Source organism: Chlorocebus sabaeus, chromosome 11, assembly GCF_047675955.1.
Source record: "Chlorocebus sabaeus isolate Y175 chromosome 11, mChlSab1.0.hap1, whole genome shotgun sequence".
NCBI classification, from domain to species: domain Eukaryota; kingdom Metazoa; phylum Chordata; class Mammalia; order Primates; family Cercopithecidae; genus Chlorocebus; species Chlorocebus sabaeus.
In genome coordinates, this window is record NC_132914.1 from 125,764,394 (window position 1) to 125,790,846 (window position 26,453).

At 46.1% G+C, this 26,453-nt stretch overlaps 1 protein-coding gene across 2 annotated transcripts in view; it reads left to right on the top strand.

Annotated features, from left to right (window-relative positions):
- The window catches only part of TMEM132C (transmembrane protein 132C), a 434,383-nt gene that overhangs the window by 265,451 nt on the left and 142,479 nt on the right, over nt 1-26,453 (top strand). The window contains exon 3 of one of the 2 annotated variants that reach the window (XM_008005202.3): nt 7,635-7,781. The exons of the other annotated variant lie outside the window; for it this stretch is intronic. Within the exon in view, the coding sequence (XP_008003393.2) occupies nt 7,635-7,781 (147 nt within the window). The remainder of the gene's footprint in view (nt 1-7,634; nt 7,782-26,453) is intronic. 2 annotated transcript variants of the gene reach the window in all.

The window sequence follows — 26,453 nt, forward strand, 5'->3', positions numbered from 1 at the left end:
TCTCAGCAAACTATCACAAGGACAGAAAACCACCACAGCTTCTCACTCATAGGTGGGAATTGAACAATGAGAACACATGGACACAGGGAAGGGAATATTACACACTGGAACCTGTCAGGAGATGGGGGGCTGGGGGAGGGATAGCATTAGGAGAAATACCTAATGTAAATGATGAGTTGATGGGTGCAGCAAACCAACATGGCACATGTGTACCTATGAATCAAACCTGTACATTGTGCACATGTACCCTAGAACTTAAAGTACAATTTTTAAAAAGAGAGAGCGAGAAGTTGGCTGGCTGTCTGGCCAGCATGCTATTGCTGCCATGAGAGTTGGACACCCTAAGTTTAGCAGGTGAAGATGTGTTTTATCACCACCTTCCACCCACAGTGTTCCCTCATGGCAGCCCCCTGGTAATCACATTCATCAGCTATGTCTAGCCTTTAAACTATTCACAAGAATGTATCTCCTTCAGTCTTGAAAGTTAATAGGGTGTGTGTGTGTGTGTGTGTAACTGTGTAATTTCCTTTCATAAGACATGACCTTGCATATGTCAACTGAAGAATGATGAGGTTCATACTTTTGGAAAGAAGAGCTTTATCTCTCATAAAGGATTGCAGCCTGCTGGGTGGCCATTCTGACAGGCTGGGAAGTGTAGCCTCCAGCCAGAAGCCAGAAACAAGACATTCAGAGATGGGAAGAACAAGACAGGGATTTATGCTGAGTAAGAATGATAAATATGCATATGCAATAAGCCATAGGAGGAGTCATGAATATTTATGGGAGGACAAACATGTGCATGCACAGCTGAGTTTCATGCCCTCCCTTTCATGGGTCCCATGTACAAGAAATGACAGGGATAGTGTGATCCCAAGGTAGGGTTTTCAGCCCTCTGACATCAAAAGATGAAGCAGAGGACATGAAACCCCTCACTGTGCATCCTCAGTAGATGGCCAGAACCACTGCAAAATCAGTGGTCTCTTATCAGGAAAGAACCTGTGGGTCAGTTATTTTATCAAAACTATGAAAGAGCAAGGCAGTGTCAGGCAGTCATCGGTATCTGGGGTGGAGCAAGTCTTTCCAAATGGCTGTTTTCCGTTTAGCCCTCAGGAAGAAAGCCTAATGGTGCTTAGGGAAGGAAGGGGATAAGGCGGTGCATCCAGCCTTCCATCCCATCATGGCCAGGAACTCAGTTTTCAAGGTTTCACTGGCATCTCCTTGGCCAACAGGGGGTTCGTTCCATCTGTTGGGTAGCTTAGAATTGTATTTTTATTTCTTGCCTGTAATTTAGAAGGTCAAATAATTCTGCAGACTTTATTGGCAAATACCTGTATACAACATTCTCAAAGTGTGAGGGCTGTAGTGCTAGAGAACAGATCAGTGGCAGGATTCGAAGAGTGTGTGACCATGAAGGGAGCACATGAAGGAGCTCCTCTGTGTTAAAGGAACAATGCTACATCTTTATTATTGTGATGGTTACTCAAATCTCCACATAGGATATAATTTCATAGAACTACACGCCAAAGAAGTTCATGTGAAAACATGTAAAATCTAAGGTATGTACCTGAGTTAATAGTATTATGCCTGTATCAGTTTCCTGGCTTTGACAATGAACCACGCTTATGTACAATATTATCATTGGAGGAAGCTAGATGATGTGTACTGGGAACTCAGTATTTTGTTCTTTTGCAACTTTTTAAAATTTATTTTTTAAGACAGGATCTCACTCTGTTGCCCAGGCTGGAGTGTAGCAGTGCTATCATAGTTCCTCTGGGCCTCAAGTGATCCTGCTGCCTCAGCTTCCCCAATAGCTGGGACTACAGGCACACTCTATCATATGGGGCTTAGTAGTAGTAGTTGTAGTAGTAGTATTTTGAGATGGAGTCTCGCTCTTGTTGCCCAGGGTGGAGTGCAGTGGCACAGTCTCAGCTCACTGCAACCTCTGCCTCCTGGGTTCAAGTGATTTCCCTGCCTCAGTCTCCCAAGTAGCTGGGATTACAGGTCCTTCCCACCATGCCTAGTTAATTTTTTTTTTTTTTTTTTTTTTGTATTTTTAGTAGAGATGCGGTTTCACCATGTTGGCCAAGCTGGTCTCAAACTCCTGACCTCAGGTGATCTGCCTGCCTCAGCCTCCCAAAGTGGTGGAATTACAAGCATGGGCCACCGTGTGGGGCTAATTATTTTATCTTTTTGTAGAGACAGCATCTTGTTTTGTTGTCCAGGTTGCTCTCAAACTCTTGGCCTCAAGGGATCATCCCACCTCAGCCTCCCAAAGTTCCAGGATTACAAGTGTGAGCCACCAAACCCAGCCACAACTTCCTCTTAATCTCAAACTATTGAACTATTTAAAAATACAAAGTTATTTTAAAATAATACTGTAGTACCCTTCTCCCTTCTACTGCTTGTCTCCATGCACAGAGGGAAAATTCTTTCCTCATCTGGTATTTATAGGCACATCACCAAGTAATGCACTGATGTTGACACTTTTTTTAAGGCAATATCTATAAATTTCTCACTATGGAGAATTAGGATATATCTCTTTTCTCCATCACATAAGTGCCTCCCATTTTATCTCTCCATCCCTCAAGTATAATAATCATATTTTATCTAGATTAATATTCAGTGTTTAAAATATAAGTACATGTGCTAATCACAGTAAAATCAAGTATTAAATTATGATTACTTTTCCTTCTCTGCATAATGAGTTCTTCAGGATTAAAAACTGATTGAGTTTTATTCTTTTTCCTGATTTTCTGTATATTTAGCTCATATTTATCCTGAAACTCTCCTCTAGTTGTCTAAATGTCCTCAAGAAACACTTATTCAGCATCATATTTATTAAGAAAATTTTCGTTTCCTGGGGAAGTGTTTGCCAGAATCTTCTCTATGCCTTATGCTCTGCTGTTATTCAAGGATCTCTCTTCATCATCGACTTGGGATTCCTTCCACATCACTTGTATTGGGGATCTGTTTCCCTTACTTCACATCTTCCTTCCAGCTTCACTTCATGGTTTGATGGAACACATGCTCATGTAGGTTACCAAGCATGAGTGTAAGGAGTAAATGTCCTTAGCACACACATGTGTGGGCTGGGTGCGGTGGCTCACACCTGTGATCCCGGCACTTTGGGAGGCCGAGGCAGGTGGATCACGAGGTTAGGAGATCGAGACCATCCTGGCTAACACAGTGAAACCCTGTCTCTACTAAAAATACAAAAAATTAGCCAGGCATGGTGGCGGGTACCTGTAGTCCCAGCTACTCCAGAGGCTGAGGCAGGAGAATGGCGTGAACCCGGGAGGCGGAGCTTTCAGTGAGCCGAGATCACGCCACTGCACTCCAGCCTGGGTGACAGAGCGAGACTCCATCTCAAAAAAAAAAAAAAAAAAAAGAACACACATGTTTGGAAACACTGAGCTCATAGGGTGCATACAGAATTCTAGGTTGGAAATCATCTCCCCTTACAATATTCAAGACATTTTTCATTTTCTTCTAGTTTACAAAGTGGCTGTTATGAATTCCGAATTTTTTCTGATGGTTTCTTCTCTCTGGAGGATGGTTGAATTCACTTCTACATACCCCGTCTTCCAAAATGTGTTGATCACATGGCCTGGTCTGGGTCTATTCTCATTCATTGTGCTGATCATACAGTGGGTTCTTCCGAGCTGAAAACACATCCTTTCATTTGGAGACATTTTCTTGACTTACTTCATTAATGATTCATCCTCTTTCTTTTCTCTATTTTTTTCTATTATTCACATATTGAACCTCAAAGTCATCCTCTTAACTTTTTTGTCCTATCTTCCACTTCTTTGTCTTTTCTGTGCTTCTTAGGAAATTTCTTCAACTTTTTCCATCAACCATTCCACCGACTTTACATTTTTGCTATATTTTTAATTTTCAAGGGCTCATTTTGTCCATTCTTTTTTTAAGATATAGCAGTCATTTTTGCTCCATTGCAATATCTTCTCTTACCTCTTAGTGAATGTGACTGATTCTCTGGTTTTTGTTTTGTTTTGTTTTGAGACAGAGTCTCACTCTGTCACCAGGCTGGACTGCAGTGGCACAATCTCAGCTCACTGCAACCTCCGACTCCCGGGTTCAAGTGCTTCTCCTGCCTCAGCCTCCCAAGTAGCTGGGACTAAAGGCATGCACCACCACACCCAGCAAATTTTTGTATTTTTAGTAGAGACAGGTTTTCGCCATGTTGGATAGGATGGTTTCGATCTGCTGACCTCATGATCCACCCATCTCGGCCTCCCAAAGTGCTGGGATTACAGGCGTGAGCCACCACGCCCGATGGATTCTCTGTTTTTTTTAATATGTGTATCCTTTACTGCATAGGCTCTATTTCCTGAAGATTGCCACTCTCCCCTCCCCGCATTTGCCTGTTTCAGTCTTTCTGCATGGACAAACGCGAACTGCTTCCTCTGCTCTCACCCCACAACGACCAACACAGAAGGCTCCTGTGGACAAGCATGGGGCAGGTGGGCGGTGGGGGGTTCTCCCACCAACAAGCGAGTGAGCAATTCTGCAGATGTCAGCTAGGTGTGCTCTAGTTCAGGTCACACCGTCTCTACCTGGAGAAATTGTCAGGCCCCACGGGTCAAGGGCTCAGTCCCCAGGACTGCTCCCTGCTTCTGATATCAACTGCAAACCCTGGCTGACTCTGTCTGTTTCTCTCTGTCTCTGTGTCTCTGTCTGCCTGTCTGTCTCTCTTTCTGTCTGTCTCTTTCTCTGTCTCCATCTGTCTGTCTCTCTCTGTGTCTTACTGACTGACTATAAAGTGGGGTGCCCATGACCTCATCCTCAAGTTTGATTAATTTCCTAGAGCAGCTCACAGAGTTCAGTGAAACATTTACTTATGTTGACTGGTTTATTCTAAAGGATGTTATGAAGGATACAGATGAGGAAACATGTAGGACAGGGTATAGGGGAAGGAGTGTGAAGCTTCCTTGCCTTCCCGGGACACCACCTTCCAGGAACCTCCATGGGTTCAACTATCTGGACGCTCCCCAAATCCTGTCCTCTGGGGCTTTTAGGAGGCTTTGTAACTAGGTATGATTGGATATTTAGTCATTGGTGACCAGCCCCTCTGTTCTCACTGGTGATTAAGGGGATGGACTGAAAGTCCAAACTCTCTATTCTTGCCTTGGTCTTTCTGGTAACCAACACTATCCTGAAGCTACCTGTAATCCCAGCCACCAGTCACCTCCTTAGCACACAAGAAGACATCACTGTTCTCAGGATTTTAGGAGCTGTATGCCAGGAAACAGGGATGAGTACCAAATCTTTATTTCAGCATATCATGGTCTTTATGTCACATAGAGAGTTTTCTTAGTGTCTAACAATTCCTGTTTGCTGGTTCATATAAAGGAGGGGGGACTAAAAGGCTATGAGAGGCTCAGAGCCCCTCAACAGCACTTGCTGACTTCAGGCTTCACTGCAGGGCATCTGGTTGGCTGTTTGGAGAGGCTACAGTGTCAATGCCTATTGCATTTTGGTTTTAGGATGGTAGCACCCTCTGGAATCCTGTGTTTCTCCTGGGGGGTAAAGATCCAGTCTAGGGGGACCCACCTGGGAATCTCAGCATTCAGCACACATGGGGTTGTGGGGTCCCTCTGTATTCAGTGTGGCACCCCCAGCACCCCCAGTTCCCCACTCGCCCTGATAGCCATACCTGGTGTGAAGTCCTGGCATCACAAACAGGGAAGTTTATTTGCTTCTGGCTGCTTCCTAAACAGACTTGTAGCCAACCCTCTGTATTTCAGTCCTCATTCGCTCTGATTCTGTGACTGATATCACAGCTCCCGAGTCTGGGGGATTCTTTGGTGAAAACTGTGTTGGCTGTTGGCTCTGCTCACTGACAGCTTAAAGCTCCATTTTAAAGTTCTGCTGACTCGTTTGATCCACTGAACTCCCAGTTTCCAGTTTCCCAAATCTGTTGCTGTGGCTGCATTTCCTCTTCTGGTCATGAGATTATACCTTTTATTTTATTATTATTATAATTACTTTGAGATGGAGCCTTGCTCTGTTGCCCAGGCTGGAGTGCAGTGGCACAATCTCAGCTTGCTGCAACTTCCGCCTCCCAGGTTTAAGTGATCCTCCTGCCTCAGCCTCCCAAGTAGCTGGGATTAAAGGCATGCACCACCATGCCCAGTTAAGTTTTGTATTTTTTGTAGAGATGAGGTTTCACCATGTTGGCCAAGCTAATCTCGAACTCCCGAGCTCAAGTGATCCGTCCACCTCAACCTCCCAAAGTGCTGCGATTGGCCAGGCACAGTGACTGACACTTGTAATCCCAGCACTTTGGGAGGCCGAGATGGGCAGATCATGAGATCAGGATATTGAGACCATCCTGGCCAACATGGTAAAACCCAATCTCTACTAAAATACAAAAAAAGTAGCCAGGCGTGGTGGCAGGTGCCTGTAGTTCCAGCTACTCGGGAGGCTGAGGCAGGGGAATTGCTTAAACCCAGGAGGCGGAGGTTGCAATGAGCCAAGATTACACCACTGTACTCCAGCCTAGCGAGAGAGCAATACTTCATTTAAAAAAAAAAATGCTGGGATTACAGGCATGAGCCACTGTGCCATGAGCCACTGTGCCCAGCTGTCTTATGCCTTTTAAAACAGTCCTTTTGCTCTCCTGTGAGTGGGATTGAGGAAGACGGTATAAGTAGATGTGTGTGCTCAAGCTGCCACTTGTCTCATCCGTTTATTGATAAGGAAACTGAAATTGAGGCTGGCTAAGTGGCGTGATCAAAACAACAGCAGCTTTGGGAGGAGCTCTTTGCCTTTTTGTTTCTTTGTTTCTTGGTCCCTGACTTAATGTATCTTTGTTAAGTGTGTGCCAAGCAAGTTACATTAAGCAGGCTGGGGACTTCCCTGGAGTGATGTAACAATCGCTAACATTTATTAAGTGTGTATTGTATGCCTGGCACTGTTCTTGTTCTAAACTCTTTAGATCTGTTTAATCATTACAACAGCTTTATAATGGGAGCTACTATGATCGTTCTCTTTCTTACAGAGGAAGGAGGTGAGGCATGGAGAAGTTATGCCTTGTCCAAATTTGCACAGTTAGAAAGTGGCGAAACTGGGGTATGAACCCAGGCCCGGCTTTCCTGGTAGTAGTGACACTGTGGGCCCAGTGACTCTGTGTGGTGGGCTTTCAAGTGGGTTGTAGGCTGTTTAGCTGCATTCCTCCTTTCTCCCCACTTCCCTACTGGATAACAATGCCTCCCACACAAAACCATGACAATCACAAGTGTCTCCAGACATTGCCAAATGTCCCCGGCAGGGCACAGAGTCCCCCGAGTGAGGAGACTGACCCAGGCAGGCTGAGTGCATACCTTCACAGCTCTGCCCTACAACCTCCTGGTCTGGTGAGTTATAGGGGTCCTTTTTCCTCCCCCTCAGAACCGGATAGCAAGGTCTGTGACTGCCTTCTCCACAGGCAGATCCCGCTCGCCCTGCCCTGGCATCACCACCACCGGGTGACTTTGTCTGCCTCTCAGTAGATATGAAAAGAGTGGAAAAGCAAAACAGAAACTAACGGTGGCAACTCTGCAGAGCTGGGTATGTTGGAAAGGCCAAGCCTTAACCCTGTGGCTCTCTCCCCCCCACCTTCATCCCCACAGAGCCAAGGTGAAGAAGGGAGTGAACATCCTGAGTGCTCAGACCCGCGAGCCCCGGCAGTGGGGCGTCAAGCAGGAGGTGGGCAGCGGCGGAAAGCACGTGACGGCCACCGTGGCCTGCCAGCGCCTGGGGCCCGGCCCGCGCAACAGGTAAGCAGTGCGCTCCCTGCAAGCGTGTGTGGTTCCCGGTCCCGGGCCCAAGCCGGCTGCTACCTAAGAGCCTTGACTTGGACTTGCGTGAGCTGCTGCTCAGAGGAGCTGTTGAACCCACCGCCCGGAAATCTGGAGGCACTGACATCCACTGCAGGACCCTCTGCCTGTGCAGCAGGGCGGGGTGGGGCGCTCGCTGTGCAGTGCCGCAGGGTGGGCTTTGGAGGAGGGTGAGGTCATCTCTGCTCCGACAGGGCTTATGCACTCTCTGCAGCTGAACTGACTTTCTGGGGGCCTTGCCCTGCCCACATTAGCAGAAGGTGCTTAGTTACAAAGTACTCATTTTTCATGAAGGGTAAGATTGAGTCTTTAGCGAGATGGAATTTAAGGGAAGGAGGTGACAGTCAGTGGCAATGATGGAGAAGAACCTGCTGTGTGAGATTCACTGTAGACATCCTGGATGATTTTTGAAAATAATTGTTTTCTGGTTATACAAGCAATTCATACTCATTTTAGAATATGAGGAAAGCACAGCTGTATGAGGCGGGAATCATACGCCAATATCCTTACTACTCAAGGGTAACCCACTGATAACATGTTGGTTCATTTCCTTCCAGGGTTTTATACCTGTGTAATGCTAATAGATACTAAATACATTTAGTTTACAAATTTGGCACCATCAAATACGTACAGATTTTAAGGACACTACTATTTTCACTTGTATTGGAAACATTTTCTCTTAACATTAAATATTCCTCCAAAACATTCCTAATAACTTTATAATATTCTATCGGATGGATTTAACATAATATAAACAACCGACGATGCCTGTATTTTACCATTTAGGTTGATTCCAAGTTGTTTTTAAATTTCAACTTTTATTTTAGATTCAGGGGGTACATGTGCAGGTTTGTTATGGGGGTCTGTTGCCTGAGGCTGAGGTTTGGGGTATGAATGATCCCATCACCCAAGTGGTGAACAGAGCACCCAATGGGTAGTTTTTCAGCCCTTTATTCCCTCTCTCCCCACTCCCCAGTGTCTGTTGTTCCCGTCTTTATACCCACATGTTCCCACTGTTTAGCTCCCACTTGTGAGAACATGCGGTATTTGGTTTTCTGTTCCTCCATTAATTTGCTCAGGATAATGGCCTCCAGCTGCATCCGTGTTGCTGCGAAGGATGTGAAAATTTTGTTCTTTGTTTATGGCTGTGTGGTAGTCTATGGTGGATGTATACCAAATCTTCTTGATCCAGTTCACGGTGGATGGGTTGATTCCGTGTCTTTGCTATTGTGAACGGTGCTGCAGTGAACACATGAGTGCCTGTGTCTTTTTGGTAGAACAATTTATTTCCTTTGGGTAGATAGCCAGTAATGGGATTGCTGGGTTGGATGGTAGTTCTGAGTTCTTTGAGAAATCTCCAAACTACTTTCCACCATGACTGAACTAATTTACTTTCCTACACACAGTGTGTAAGTGTTCCCTTTTCTCTGCAATCTCTCCGGCATCTGTTATTTTTTGACTTTTTAATAATCATCATTCTGACTGGTGTGAGATGGCATCTCATTGTCGTTTGGATTTACGTTTCTCTGATGATTAGTAATATGGAACATTTTTTTCATCAGTTTGTGGCCCCTCATATGTCCAAGATTTATTCTTATAGATGATGCAGCAATAAACCACCTTCCACATAAATCTTTATCCACATCCCCTTTTCCTTAAGGTAGCTTCTTAGATTCAAAACGTAAGATTATTTTTCAAGGCTCTTGATGTATTCTGCCAGTATATTTTTCTGAAGGGATTAGTATTAAAGAAAAAAATATTCTATTACTGGACACATTTTCTTAAGTGACAGCTGCAAGGCACCATGAAAAATCCTCAAATTCTCTGCTTAGTTTAGAACCACACTATTCTTTTGCCCATAGAACCCCTCCTCTCTCCTTCCTTTAATGTGTAACCAGAAAAAGAAAATCCAGTGTCCTGAACAGTTTACAAACTCAAATGCCAACCCTCACCATCATTACCCCAAGAAGGATTTTTAGTGCATCTGGCGGTGGGGAGGTCAGGGGCGAGGGCTAGGTGTCCGAATCTTTGAACTTGTGAAAACATGGCCAGAAAGGAATGTGTTTATGAGTCCCTTGTTCCAAGCAGGAGATCAGAGGCCAAATTAAATCTCCTGAATCGAATGCACATCAAGTCTAATGAACCCATAAGATTAGTGTTGATTATGCAAATGAAAGTGAATGTGTTCATTGGCAGGTGGTGAAGTTATGTATGTGAATAGTTCTTCAGGTGGGAACCTAAATGAGAAGCAGAGCGAGGGAGATGGGCCTCATGGTATCGAGTCCTGAAGGGCTCCTGTTGTCACCCTGTTTGTTCTGAGTTTCCAGGAGCCCTGCTTTGACCCCGTTGTGTTTGCTGTCTCAGTGGTAAGCATTGTACATGAGTGTCTGCAGCCAGCCATCCTCAATGTTTCGGCAGACTGCGGACAAGAGGAAGATCTGAATCTGCAGAAATAGAGAGTGATGGCATCTGAGGCACAGAAAGAGGCCTGCAGATGGTTAGACGCAAGAAATGTGTTCAAAGAGGAGGGCGGGCAGTGCATTGGGTGGAGTCACTTCTAAGGGCTGTTGTGGTCATGTTGGACCCACCTGGATAATCCCGGATCATCGCCCATATCAAAACCTTCACCTAATCACGTCTGCAAAGTCCCTTTGCCTTGTAAGGTAACGTATTCATAGGTTCTAAGGATTAGGATGTAGACAAATAGGCCTGCCTCTGTCTTCTTACAGCATGGCTCCGGCATGCCCATTCAGTCCTGAGTCTTTGAAAGGCTGGGTTTGGACACCTTGGGGTACTGAGGCCAGGCCAGTGAGCGCACCTTCTAAGATGCCCATGGCGGGGAATGGCATTCCTTCCCATGGAAGCTTTCTTGGTAGCTGACGAGGTCTGATAGCAAGATCTTTCTCACGTATAGCACTGCCATGGGCAACGGTGTCGCCCTTCCCAGCTGAGTCCAGCAGAAGCACTCAGTGCCAGCCAGGAGTGTGTATTCTTGCTTCAAGGTGCGGGTTGCTCAGTCAAGTACCTGAAGCCTCGTTGGCACTGAGCTCCACCAAGGCCATGACTGTGGCTGCCTGCAGGAACCTCTCCGCAGGACTCTGAGAGCCTGTGCTGGCCGGGATGGCATTCACAAGTGCAGAGAGTGGTTCGTTCCTTGTCTTTGGCTCTTGAAATATCCTGTTGTGAGCTTTTGTATTTATCTGAGTCACCGATTTGAGATGTGGAAGCTGCAACTGTGTTTTCAGATCTCGGCCACATTCCCCTGTTGGCCACATCCCCTGGCTGGTAAGACAGGGAACCTGGGGAGACAAATAGCTTCAAAAGGGTGAAACTAGTCAGCCCACGGAGGGGCTGCCACACCAGAGGCTTCCCCAGGCAGGTCCAGAAAGGTGGTTCTGGAAGGTTTTATGAACCCCTTGCCAACCATTCCCATCCGTGGCTGTTTCTTCAAAGGCACAAACACGAAACACACATACCAAATCTAACTAGAAGTGGTGGCTTTGTAAACAAACACAGCTTCAGAGCATGTCCCCTGGTCCTTACCTGCATGACCACTCACCCCTATTGATCTCCAAACACAGAAGCCTTCTACATCAGGAGACGATGGTAGCTGATCTGGGAGCTGAGCTCTGAGAGCCGCAGAAAGCTAGTGGTTAAACACGCCTCAAGGGCTCTGAAAGTCATTCTAGTCTATAAGTTTCAAACAGGACCATGAATGGGCACCAAGGGCCCCACTAATCCCTAAAATGGCTTGAAAATATATGGTGTGTGAGAGACCGCCTCCATGTGCCATTCTCTTTACACCAGTTTCATTGCTCTCTTCCAATTCTTTAACTCCTGTGAACTGGTCGTCCCTGAATTGAACTTGGTTGACCTGTGTTTTTCATGCAGAAATAAAATTTTGGTGACATTTGATGGGATACTCAAAATCTCCAATTAGCCATAGTCCCCATTCCACCCTATGTCTTGTATCTGGCCTCTCCACTTGTGAATTGGCTACGTGGTTTGTGAAAGTGTAGTATGAAAATCCAGTGTATCAGTCCAGCTACGTAAGGACCCCATGATCACGTAGGACCCACATAGATCATCTCTCTCTCTCAAGATCTTCAACCTAATCATATCTGCCAAGTCCCTTTGACTTAGAAGATAACATAGTCATAGGTTCTAGGCTCTAGGATATGGACAAATTTGCCACAATCATGCCACATTAAAAAACCCCAGTCTCAGTGCTTTATAACTACAGTTAGCTGTCCATGTCCATGCGTTCTGTGTTCACAGATTCCAGATTTTTTTTAGTGGAAGGTTCTGCCTGTACTGCACATATACAGACTCTGGCTTTCCTGTCATTATTCTCTAAATACTATGGTATCACAGTAACTATTTACATAGCATTTACATTATATTAGGTATGAAGAATAATCTAGAGATGATTTAAAGTATACAGGAGGATGTGCATACGTTATATGCAACTACTACATCATTTTATCTAAGGGACTTGAGCATCTATGGATATTGGATCCATGGATATTGGGGCGACTGTCCAAGCTTTGTTCTCATACTCCCAGGGCTGTAGGTCAAGTGCAGTCTGGGCCTGCTAAGGGGAAGCTCAGACGGGAGACTGCCTTGGGGTGTGAGCTGGCTGGGCTTAGCTCCAAGCCTTGAGCTCAGTGTCTGTCCGTCCGTGTGTGTTTGGTCCTGGGCCCAGGCTGAAGGGGTAGAGTTATACTTGGAGTGCTCCTCTCACAGCAGCTCATTATCCTCTCACCTAAGACCAAAACTGGTGTCCTGTCCACTAACATCCCCTTGGCCAACGCGAGTCAGGAGGTCAGGCCATGGGGTGAGGAAGTCCTCGCCACCCAGACATATGGGGTGGGTGTGCGGAGGGAGCACGTGCAGCACTCAGTAAAGCCACCATCACCCCCTCGCGTGTCAAAGGGCTGCTTGGCTCAGAAAATTTCCCCTGTCGCTAAAATGTTCTGCACAGTTTCCATCTGTGGGAAGCTCTAGACGTCCCCTTTCCCACGTTTGTTTCTTCAACAAATATTTGTCAAGTGCCCGGTACTTGCCAGCTACCATGCTGACAATCCACGACCAGGAGTCTTATCAGGGGAAAGTTCGAGGAAGAGATACTTAAAGACTGTCCCGAATATGAACTCACACCTGGCGAGTGATGAACTGTGTCATGCTCCACATAGGCTGAAAATGGCGCTTGAGTGAGTGAGGAAGGAAGAATCACAGGTGAGACAAGCAGTGCTGGCTGTGTGCCTCGCACTCTCCAAATGCTTTGCATATAATCCTCCTAAGCATCTAATCCTGCTTCAAGCATTCGAGGTAGACAAAGTGAGCTATGATCTCAATTTACATGGCGGGGGGAACTGAGACACGATGCATTTTTCAAGCCCACTCAGTAAGAGGTGAAGGTGGAATTCAAACCCAGAAGTTCTGCCTCGAAGAACAAGCTGTTGTTTGAGCTTATTCTTGTCCTAATACGAAATACACCCAATGGACCACCCTGGCTGACAGACACTGTTCTACCCGGGTCCCCGTACGTCTCTTTTACTGCTCTATATCCCTCGGTAGGTGTGTTAGCCAGCCAGGGCTGCCTGAACAAAATTCCACACACTGGTTGGCTTAAAACACAGAAATTTATTTTCTCACCATTGGGACTCTGGAAAGTCTGAGATCAGGGTGCTGTCAAGGGTAGTTTCTGGTGAGGAATCTCTTCCTAGCTTGCAGATCACCACCCTCTGAGCGTCTTATGTCCTCAGAGGGCCTTTCCTCTGTGCGTTTAGAGAGAGAAGCTCCTGGTGTCTTTTCTTTTCTTTTTCAAGACAGGGTCTTGCTCTGTCACCCAGCCTGGGGTGCAGTGGTATAAACAGGACTCACTGTAGCCTTGACTTCCTGGGCTCAAGCGATCCTCCTCTCTTAGCGCCCCAAGTAGCTGGGACTACAGGCATGCACCACCGAGCCCAGCTAATGTTTGTATTTTTTTGTAGAGATAGGGTTTCATCATGTTGCCCAGGCTGGTCTCAAACTCCTGAGATCAAGTGATCCACCTACCTTGGCCTCTCAAAGTGCTGAGATTACAGGTGTGAGCCACTGTACTTGGTTTCTTCCTCTTCCTGTAAGGACACCAGTCCTATGGGATTAGAGCCCCCTCTTATGACTTTATTTAATCTTAATTACCATCTTAAAAGCCTGTTCTCCAAATATAGTCACACTGGGGATGAGGGCTTTGTGATATGAATTTTGGAGGGAGCAATTCAGTCTGTAATCCTGGGGTTTGCTCTGTCATCCTGAACCTGCTTCCATCACTGCACCACCTGGGGCTGCCCCTCACTTTTGTGCACTCGTGCAGATTCTTGGAAAAGCCTGGGAGCTTCTCCCTGGGGTCCTCTTTGCCAATGATGGACGGGTGTGGAGTGTGAAAGCCCAGCCCCATCTCCCCCATTGCAGACAACTCTGAATTGTCATGGACACAGCTTGACTCAGAGCTTCCCACAGGATCAGGCTGCAGGCTGGGTCTTTGAAAGCATACCTTCCCTTTGCTTCGTCCTGCAATGTGAACTATTTCCCTCTCCCCTTCTCGCTTTCCAGTTTCTCCTGGTGGGTGGGGAGGAAGGAAACAACATCCTTACTCGGTCACTTGCAAATGAATCCTCATCTTATGATCTGCTTCTAATGAACCCAACCTGAGACTCTCAGAAACATAAGAGCCCCCCACTTCCTCCCCTGGTGAAATGGCCTCTTAGACAGGCAGAGAGCACTTGTTAGGAAAACTGTCAAACAAGACAGCTGTTTTGCTGGAGCACTGTCTCCCTGTAACCTAGAACCTCTGAAAGACCTGTGGGTTGTTATGGTCCTGAAACCATCTGTCTGTAAACACTCAGACCCAGGAAGATAGCTTGCACCTGGTCCGTACACACACCAAACTGTGTGGCATTTGGTTTCCAGGCTCCCCATCACCCTGGGAGAGATCTGAGCATCTCGGCAGTCAGGCAAAGTCAGCCAACAATTTACCAGAGTGCACGTCGTATTTACAGGGTGCGAGGCCAACAGAGCAATTAGCATGCCACCCAGGTCCTTCCCCGTCAGCACCCTGTGACGGAGAGGATCCAGCATGAGGCAAATGCCTCTGTGTCTGCAGGGAAGAGGCATACAAGCACGTGGACAGTGTGCTGAAAGGCAGGAACACATCTTGCCGTCCTTTTGGCATCCTCCTGTTTCTTAGGAAGCATCTTCCGCTTCCCCCTCCATCTCCTTTCCCTGATCTGCATCTTTTTTCAAAACCAGGTATCTGGGTGAGTCTGAGCAGCTGGGGAGCAGCGAAGCGAGCAGTGAGTCTGACCTCAGCACTGGCAGGAAGGAAGAGCAGACCCTGGCTGCTTTTGATTCAGACATTGCACCTTGATCTAATAAAGGTTTCTGCCTCAAGCATTCCTGGAGCCTTACTTTAAACTCATTCCTCCAGGGAAAATGCCAAAAATGAGGTGTTTCTTTAAACTGTAGGCATACTCTGAAGTTTAGGGGGGACTCCGTGTTGGGAATGCAACCCCCTGAGGCTGTTGATGAGGCGGGCTCCCCAGTGGGGTTGGTGTAGGCACACCTGCCTGCCGCTCAACTTCCCACTGGCCCACGTGCACCTGCGCTGTTAGGTGCTGAATACCTTCACTTAAACCGGTTCACTTATGCGTCTCAGGTTTCCCATTTAGGCATTCTTATTAAAACACTACTGTTCACATCTTTTCCAGAAGCAAATATAGTATCTTAAAAATAGAAACTTACATAGAAAACCGTAATATTCTGTAGATTTTATAGTGCTTGACAGCACACAGAATAATACTGTGTACATTTCACTGTCTCGGGCACTTTACAAAATGCTCTGTGTACATTATTTCAGTAAATCTTTCTAATGGTCTCAAGAACTGAGGCGTCATACCATTGGGTAGATAAAGAAAAGAATAAAGGCACTCGCAGGAAATCAGCATCCAAATGAATATTTATGCAAATCATAAAAAAGTTTTTTTAAAAAATAACTTTAATGTACACAAATAAATGGAGAAAATGCCTATCAGTTGCACAAAATAAAAGTGAGTATAAACAAATACAATTAAAACATAAAACTCCTGGCCAGGTGCTATGGTTCACGCCTGTAACCCCTGCATTTTGGGAAGCCGAGGCGGTTGGATCACCTGAAGTCAGGAGTTTGAGACAAGCCTGGCCAACATGGCGAAACCCTGCCTCTACTAAAAATCAAAAATTAAGCTGTGTGTGGTGGTGCGTGCCTGTAATCCCAGCTACTCAGGAGGCTAAGGCAGGAGAATGGCTTGAACCCAGGAGGCGGAGGTTACAGTGAGCCAAGATCACACCACTACACTCTAGCCTGGGCAACAGAGTGAGACTCTGTCTCAAAAACAAAAACAAAAACAAAAACAAAAACAAAACAACATAAAAATCCTATTGAAGTCTAGCTGGCTAATGTTAGCAGCAAGAGGATGTGTGCTTGCCTTGGAGGTTAGAAAGGTGTTAGCAGGTGTCAGGGAAGTGCTGTGGACACATGAGAGTGCAGGGGCGTCCAGTCTTTTGGCTTCTCTGGGCCACATTGGAATAAGAATTGCCTTGGGCCACACATAATATATGCTAACACTAACAATAGCTGATGAGCTGGAAAAAGAAATTGCAAAACAGTCTCATAATGTTGTAAGAAAGTTTACGAATTTGTGTTGGGCCACATTCAAAGCCGTCCTGGACCACACACACAGCCTGTGGGCTACAGGTTGGACAAGCTTGCAACCAGACCAAGCTGAGATTTCCTTCTACTTCCCTTTTTATTAGGCTTATTTTTTTCAATGCCTTTATTTTACTTTCATAATCATAAAAATGTATTCAAAGATACATTTTTAAACCCATATTCCGTATCTTATGTGACTATTACCGTTATTGCGTCCTGCCTTACAGAGTGTATGTAAGTATGTTTATACCATTGGGATCAGTCTGTAATATGTTGTGTCTCTTTTGGTAACTTAACATTGCCAAAGTACTTTGCTTGTCCCATACTTAGCTTTTTAAATGACTGAATAAGTGGATGGACCTGAATTTATTCAGAAAGCCCCTCGCGGGACACCTGGGTTGTTTGTTCCCAGCTTTTTAGTGTAAATGAACCAGTGGCAGACATTTCTATGATGATATGGTGCTGCCTTTCCCCCCATTCTGAATCATGGAGCCCTGGGAGCTGCTGTGAGGGATCTCTAGTCCGAGTTTCTGCCCTTCCTAACTTTATTTTGTCACCCCTTCTCCCTGGCCTTCACACCCAACATAGAAATTGGGGAAAAAAGCCAAGAGCTGGCACCAGATGAGTGAAGAGACCAGGGAAGAGGCGGGGAGCCAGGAATGGCCTGCGGGAAGACAGGGAGGGGCCCCGCGTGGCACCCCTTTTACTCCTCCAATCCCTCCTTGTTGCAGCTGCAGGGGTGTCTGTGCCCAGGAATGGTTTCAGGCCCTCTGGGAGACTTTCGCTTTAACCTCAAAACTTCTAAAAGAATCTAAAAAGGAAACACTTTCTGTCCACGTGATTCAACCTTACTCAAGGGATGCATGTTGCCTTTTGGAAACCCTCCTGGGATACTTCATCAGTCCCACAGAGTGGCTGTGACTGACACTTGTAATTGTAGGACTGCATGCCAAGAGGCTGCAAAGCTAGCTGGACTCAGAGGCATCCACACGAAATTCCGTGCCATTTAACCAGGAGCCTCAAAGGCAAGGGACAGGTGAAAGGAGGAGGTGGGTAAGGAAGTGGGTGGAGTGCCCATGCCCTGCAGGCTGCAAGAGACAGGGAGGGTGGCAGGCTGCGCCCTCTTAGAGGACACATCCGTTCTTTAGTCTCTAGAGCCTTCCCAGGTGGGAATGCAGGCTGTGAGTTGCCAGATCTCTGGATTTTTCTAGACCTGCTGAAAATCCAGAAATCTTTCCATTTTTTAACATTTGCTTGGATGTTTAAAATCACTGTGCAAATCAAACAAAAGGTATATTGTTCAGGAAAAATTGTTCATCAGGAAGTAAACCATGTGCAAAAGTGGCCTGTTTGAGTCAAAATAATGCCTGTTTTCTTTAGGAGGTTGATTGCCTGTATTGTCCAGGTACAGAGTTTGCAGCAAACAGCTGTCCGGGAACTCAACTGTGCCTCTTTTGGAGGGACTTAGAAAGGAGGCCAGCTGTTTCAAAGACTCAGCTGCCCCTCATTTTCACCACACGCGCTGTCTTAAACAGACCAAATCGCACAGACGCTCCTGTATTTCCAGCAGATGCTATAAACACGCATCTGAGCTCTGGTTCTTACAACTCTAAGTGTCAGCCCTAATTGGGATCCTGGTGCATGGCGTGGAGTTCTTTCTCCCTGCTCCTCTTGTTTTCCAGCTTCTAGTTTGATGGGGTGGTCTCTGGGCCAGTGTTCCCCAGGCCTTCTTGGAGGAGACTGGGATCCACATGCTTCCATAGAACAGTGAATGATGCCTCTCCCGTTCTTCCCCCTCCCTGGAACAGAAGCAGCTGCTGCATCCCCGGGCTCCTTAATTCAAGAGCCAGCATCGTGCTTCAGGGACTCTCTGCTGCAGGGGAGAAAAGTAAATCAGGCAGGTAATAAAACGAGAAGGCTCTTTCCAAAAAAAACCCAAAATCATTGAAAATGGTGAATAAAATGCCCATTAGTATTCATTTAAGCAGTCTCAATTGCATACCTTATATACATAACTGTGCTTGGCTATTTGTTTTGGAGAATTCTGGGATATGAACATGCTCATAGCTGCTTAAACAGTTTTCAGCAGTGCTTAGAGGAATGAAGTGCTAAAATAATCTGCGTTTCCCTAAAGGAAATTGCTCAAACCAACTGCTTTCTGTAAGAGATATTTGAAGATTGCAAACTACCACGAATTAAAATCTCCCAACCCATGGCATAAACTTACATTTTGGGTCCCCTCCTAAAACAAGTTAAAAGTGTTTCCCACTCCACGCACCCAAAACTTATAGCAGGCTTCTGTGAGGATCTGCAGCAGGATCATTTATTGATACACAAGTTGTGTGGGTCTCCGTAAAACTCTCCCTCGTTTTCACCTTCAGCAGGCGCCAGGCCTTTGGCTTCCTGGACTCCACAGAGGTTCGTGGCAAACGTTGACCATTAAAGCCCAAGATCATTGAGGTTATTGTTGTTGCCTAACTTTTTTTTTTTTTTTTTGAGATGAGATCCCATTCTGTCACTTAGGCTGGAATGCAGTGGCACGGTCATGGCTCACTGCAGCCTCGACCTCCTGGGCTCAGGTGATCCTCCCATATCAGTCTCTTGAGTGGCTGGGACTACATGTGTGCACCACCACACCCAGTTAGTTTTTGTATTTTTGTGTGGAAAAAGGGTCTCATTGTGTTACCCAGGCTGGTCTCAAACTCATGGGCTCAGTGATCCTCCCACCTCGGCCTCCCAAAGTGCCGAGGTTACAGGCATGAGCCACTGCGCCTGGCCCGTGTTGTCTGCCATTTGTAGATAACTAAACTCTTCCAAGAGAATTTGCTGGAGGCATTGGGATGGTGGATGCAGAGTGGTGGAGAGGAACAGTTGAAGAGAGGCTGTGAAGGAGCCTGAAAGAAGATTTTACCAGAGACTGAAGGGCCAGGTCTGGCATCCCAAGCCTTGATTTGATGTCTGAAATGGTGAAGGGGCTTCTCCATTGCTTAATGCTGTTTCAAAATGCAAGTCCCACGGTTTGTCATCCCATCAAGACTATCTACCATGGAGGAAATGAATTTTCCCAAAGGAAGTCAGGATGTGTCTACAGAGGAGGAATAGATGCTGGGCAGTGAAAGCCGATGTGTAGGGCATGGCGCCCATGAGAGCCTTCACAGTGTTGGACAGTTTGTCCACACCATCACCCATTTCCCTTATACAGTGAGTAGTAATAGGATCCATCTTCAAATTAGGACACTCTGTGTTATAGGTTGTACTTTTTTAAGAAATATTCCCAAGGAACATACTCTCCATGTCCCTAACCCACATGCTCTTCTGGAACCTCTCCACTCTCCCATGAAGGGGTGGCAACCTTGTCTTCTCCCCTTGAAACTGGGTGGGCTGCAGTCACTGGTTGACTCATAGTGCTGAGTGGAAGTGATGCTATGTTACTTTCAAAGCTAAATCATAAAAGTGCCCTGCACCAACATGGAGGGAGCCCTATTGTCCAAAGCCACCATGCTGTGAGGAAGCCCAACTATCCCATGTTTCGGAAAGGCCACAAGGAGGACCCCTGAGCCTTGTGAATACAGCATGGTGTCCAGCTGCCCCTGACTGCTCCCGCCACTGTCTGACAGCAACTGCATGAGAGACCCAAGCCAAAGACACTCTGCTAAGCCCTTCCAGCATTCTTGACTCACAGAAACAATGAGGAACAATAAAATGATTGCTTTCGTTTTATACCACTATGTTTTGGGGTGATTTGTAGCATAGCAACATAAAAGTGAAAAACAGGGGAACTCAGAGGAGTTCAACTACTTGCCAAGCCCACACAGCTACTAAAGATCAGTGTCAATATTTTAATCCTTTTCTCTCTGATTCTAAATGCCCTTTCTTCTCCCACAACAAGGAAGAGATTCTTAAGCAAAGAGAGATTGACAGGCTTGTCATCTTACACCAAGGGACCCTTCCCACTTCCCTGCCCAGCATCACCACTGGAAGCTTATTTCTTTTCTTTTGGCACCCAAGCCTCATTTAAGGTATTTCATGGCCAGAATGAGGAGTTTCTGCTTTCTTCATCCCCATCATAGTCTGACATGTGGTCCCCAGTCAAAACTGAAAATGTATGAAGCAAATATATCTCTCAGCATCTGTCCTGAAATGATTTATTGTATCAAGTTAACAAGTCTCTCAAGCTCTTGCCAGACCAGTAATTAGCTTTAGGGGGAGGCTGGGAAGCTGATACTCTGGCCTCTGACATAAAGCAGGTGCATTTCAGAACAGTGTCTCGTCTTAGAGACCCTGCCTTACCAAGAGGCACAGGTGAGGTCCTCCCCCTGGAGCCATGCCTCTGTTACTGGTCCTCAGAGAGCAAACTGGACACTAGAACAGGGTTGTGGGGCTAGATTTTTAATATCCCTAAGGCTCTGTGTGTCTCAGAGAACATATTCACTGTCTTCTCAGCCACCACTGAGCCACCATGCCATGCAAAGTTCATCCACTTTGGAAAACCCTTCAGATTTCACAGACTCTTGTTACTGAGGCTCCTTCTCATACCTGGCTGATCTTCACAAGACAGTGGCAAACAGCAGTAGAAATGAGCAGTTGCCTTTTTATTTTTAATGTAATGGATTTATTTTCTACATCAGAGGTAAAGTTTTTGCTCACATGGTGCCCAGATTTCAAGTACTCCACAAAGCAATTTGGTGCCACAAAAAACAACGTGGTCTCTTGAGCCAGCCCGGCAACGTGGATTCACATCTCGGCTCTTCTGCCTGGAAGCTGTGTGGTTTCGTGCACATTAGTCAGTCTCCTTCGGTCTTCCATGAAAATGAGATGATAAGTAATCATAGTACCTTTGCTGAGGAGTGCTTGTGAGGATTAAGTGGGTTAATATATGGGGGGTGCCCACCTGGAGTGTTAGTTGTGTTTTCTATGGAACAAGGACTCCTTAAGTTCTTCCTGAGATTTTGTACACAGTGGTGCAGAATATCTTGCATTATCATTGTGGCAGAGGCACAGCACTGTTTTCGCTTGGTGGCAGATATGGTTGGGCTGTGTCCCCACCCAAATCTCGTCTTGAATTGTAGCTCCCATAATCCCCACATGTCGTGGGAGGGACCCGGTGGGAGGGAATTGAATCATGGGGCTGAGTTTTTCCCATGCTGTTCTCATGACGGTGAATAAGTCTCATGAGATCTGATTGTTGTATAAAGGGCAGTTCCCCTGCACACGCTCTCTTGCCTGCCACCATGTAAGATGTGCCTTTGCTCCTCCTTTGCCTTCCACCATGATCGTGAGGCCTCCCCAACCATGCTCAACTGGGAGTCCATTAAACCTCTTTCATTTATAAATTACCCAGTCTCTGGTATGTCTTTATTAGCAGCATGAGAATAGACTAATGCAGTGGCACATGCCAACCACTGAGCTATACTGCCCTGCTGCCTTTGATTCCCTCCAGATTCCCACTGGAAGCTCTATCCTGTCCGCCTCCCTCTTCCTTTCAGTGGCTGGTTGGCTCTGGCCTTTACTGCCACCCTCAGGGCAACCTGTAGGTAAAAGAGAGAACAGTGCCCAGTTAGAGGGCGCCTGGTGATTGAGTATTCTTTACTTTGACTATTTATAAGCCAACACTAAACGTCCTAGGCTTGTTTCAATTTGTCACCTTCCTAAGGTATATTCCCCCTTGTTCCTACTTCTATTATTTTTATAATCTTGATTTATTTGGGGGTAACAGGTAATACATTTATATAGTTCCAAACTCAAAAATTATACAGACTTATATACAAATATCTATTTCTGCCTCCAGTCACCCAGTGCAAGACCCCAGAGGTGATCAACATTTGCAGTTTAACACATACCTTTCCAAAAATATTTCCTGCATATGCAAACACACACACACACAGAGACACACACACAGAGACACACACACAGAGACACACACACAGGCACACACACACAGACACACACAGGAACACACAGACACACACACAGGCACACAGACATACACAGACACACACAGACACATAGACACACACAGGCACACACACAGACACACACACAGACACACAGACACACACACAGAGACACACAGACACACACACACATTTCCTCTCCCACTGCAACATCAATTTTTTTTAATCTAACAATATATCTTGTATATTTTCCATGTTAGTACATAAAGTTCTTTATTATTTTTTTCAAACATTTGTATATTATGGCATATAGCATAATTTATATAAACCAACCCCCATAGGACCTGGAATTTAGGTTATTCCCAGGTTTTTTTTCCTGAAAGTACTGCTTTGAATAACCTTATGCAAAGACTATTTTGTACTTCTGTAATCATATTCGTGAAGTAAACTCCAGCAGTGGACTAGCTGAGTAAAATGGTGTGGGCATTTAAAAATTGTATAGATATTAGCATGTTACCCTGCACAGAGACTGCGCCCGTTCACACTCCACCATCTTTACCCACATGTTACTCATAGGCTGTCTGACCCTTTGAGACTCATATTTTATGTACTCAGAAATGACTTGGCTGTCGAGTGGCCTGAGATTACCACTCACCGTGGGAACCGTGCTGTGGATTTTTAGGATTTTGTGCCAGAGCCAGCCCCGTGACTCCTGGGAAGCTCTAGCATGGTATTTGTGAGCCTGGGATCCACCGAGTCACTGGTGCATCCCCCTTGGGTCTGCTGCAGGGACAGCTACTGTGTATGAACAGGGACCATGTGCGGGCTTCACCTTGTGTCTCCTCTAAATTCTCACTTAACCTGGGCTCTCTAGTTCTGCCCTTTCCACCAATGCCAGCCCCATCTTTCTTTTCAAAATGGCCAAAGTGTTCTCTTTAAAACATAAATCAGGCTGGGCACGGTGGCTCATGCCTATAATCCCAGCACTTTGGGAGGCAGAGGCAGGTGGATTGGACATAGAACAGGGTTGTGGGGCTACATTTTTAATATCCCTAAGGCTCTGTGTGTCTCAGAGAACATATTCACTGTCTTCTCAGCCACCACTGAGCCACCATGCCATGCAAAGTTCATCCACTTTGGAAAACCCTTCAGATTTCACAGACTCTTGTTACTGAGGCTCCTGGGCTCAAAGCGTTGAACCCAGGAATTTGAGAGCTGTTGAGGACAACATAGTGAGACCCTGTCTCTACAAAAATACAAAAGTTAGCCAGGCATGGTGGCACATGCCTGTAGTCCCAGCTAGTGGAGCGGCTGAGGCAGGAGAATCACTTCAGCCCAGGAGATAGAGGCTGCAGTCAGCCATGATGTTGCCATTGCACTCCGGCCTGGGCAACAGAGGGAGACTCTGTCTCAGTCAGATCAGGGAACTTCCTGTTGGCCCAGTCTTTGCATTCCTTTCTGATAAATCCCCAAGCTTGGTCGTGGCCTGCAAGATTCTGAGTGATCTGGCCCCTGCCCACTCCGGACCTTACGCCATGCTTCTCCCATCACTGGCAACTCCTCTCCCACGGTGGCCTTCCAGGAGACCTGACCCTGATGAGCTTGGTGTATTTCTACCCCAGGGCTCTTGGATCTGCCATTCCCTCTGACTGGACTCTTTGCATGACCAGATTATTCTCATTTCTACATCTTAGCTTTAAATATTCCCCAAGAGGCTATCTGTGACCACCATGGTGATCACCTGCTTCATCTTGTTTCTAGAACTCACCAGTATGGAATCACCTTGTGTCTTTGTTTGCCATCTGTCGCTCCATGAGAATGCAGACTTCGCCATGGCAGGGAAGTGCCTATTGCCCTCACGTCTGTGTGTTTAGGGCTTAACTCAGTTCCTGGCACAGGGAAGGGATGGAAATGTTAGCTGCATGAATACATGTATTGCTGAGTGAATGATCTTTGTAACAATATGTTATCTTGTCTCTAGTTTACAGATGAAGAAATGGGATCGGAGAGTCCCATATGAATGCTGAATGACTAGATAAATGATGCTTGTCGTGATAGATTGAATTAGAGCCTGTTGTCCCATTGTACAGATAAAGGAAGAAGCTCAGACAGTCTCTATGTGCTGAGAGAAGGGTGCCCTAGGAGTCAATGATGGGGCCCCAAGGTTTTGGGCTACTGTCGTGCGCCATGGCTTCATCCCCTCCCCTAGACCTCCCTGCCAGCTCTCCTCCTCTCAGCAGCTGTGATAAAGGTAGGGGGAGGATTTATTGTTCATGCAGTGAGGGATTTATGAAGCAAAGTTTTTATGTCAGTGTTGTACTGGGCACTGCTGGACGTATAGACATTTTGTTAAGATGTCATTCCAGTTGGCAAGAACTTCATGGCTTTGCCCAAGCTTGAAATTTGCTAATCATAAGGAAATATAGAGCTTCTCCATCTTTATTTTTCATGCCAGTCTGCCTCTCAGAAATCAGAGACTTGCAGGGAGCACGAAAGCTCAGGCTCCTCCCCTAAAAGCTTGAGAACAGAAGAGTCTTCACATGCTGCCTTCTGCATGCCTGTTAAACCCTCCCAATTAGGGACCGTCTGACCACATCAGCTTGATTGGAAGGTCTTAGAAGAAGCCCCTGAACTTTTGTATTTATATTCATTAATCAAATAATTATTAAGTGCCTTCTAAGCAGTGGGCATATTAGAGTTTATTAGGTCTGTACCATGACCGTGTACACTTCATTGTTGGTTAGAAAAGATGCACGCCGGGCAGGGCACAGTGGCTCAAGCCTGTAATCCCAGCACTTTGGGAGGCCAAGACGGGCGGATCACAAGGTCAGGAGATGAAACCATCCTGGCTAACACGGTGAAACCCCATCTCTACTAAAAAAAATACAAAAAATTAGCCGGGCGTGGTGGCAGGCGCCTTAGTCCCGGCTACTCGGGAGGCTGAGGCAGGAGAATGGCGTGAACCCGGGAGGCGGAGCTCACAGTGAGCTGAGATCCGGCCACTGCACTCCAGCCTGGGTGGCAGAGCGAGACTCCATCTAAAAAAAAAAAAAAGAAAAAAGAAAAGATGCATGCCAAAAAGTATTCAGTTGCAACTATGGCAAACGCTATAAAGAAGAGGTGTGCAGTGTTAAGGAACCTACATAAAGAAGTGTATGATTTAGGATATGGGCCAATTGCTTGCAAAAGAGACTTTGTTTAAAGTGGTATGAATTTCAGAAACATCATTTTTTCTGTTCCATAGAGATCCAAAGTGGTTTGGTGCCTCTATTCTGCAGTGCCATCAGAAGCCCAGTCTCTTTTCCCCTGGTACCACTAGAGACTGCCCTTGTTGATATGATTCAAGATGGTGTGCTAGTACGTGGAAGCCCAGCCAATGGGAGGGTGGAAAGCGAGGGAAGGCAGTGGAGCAGAGAAGAGATGGGTGGGTGTGGTGGGGAGTGGTCCCGGAAGATACCGTCAACCAGATAGACTATCCCAATAGCCCCAAATAAGGATCCAATGTGCATCTACCTTCCCACCACCATCTACCCCAAACTACAGCCTCCGCAAAACTGGGGACCACAAGCCCATGTGGCCTGGCGCCAAGCATTCTGAAATGATACCCAAGTCTCTCAAGTTGGCAAAATACTTGAGGCTGTGGTTCAGGAGAAAACATAGCAAAACTATTTTTTTTTAAAGCTATTTTTTAAAAAAGCAGTATGGAAAGAGACAGTCTCTTAACACAGAGAGATTATCTTAATAACTTTAAATTGGCCCTTCAGACCTCTTACTTCTCAAAGACATCATGACAGGTTGTTCTGTAAGGCTGTTCTCCATGCCTTTCCTGGGTAACCTAATAAGTTTTTTTTTTCTTTCTGTTTTCAGGATCACATTAATTCTTCATAAGTGGTCCTTATTATTCCCTACTTGTTCCATCTCCAGTGCAATATTTTCTCACCAGCGGTGTGTAAACTAGGCCGGCTAAATGGCAAAGACGCCTCATTC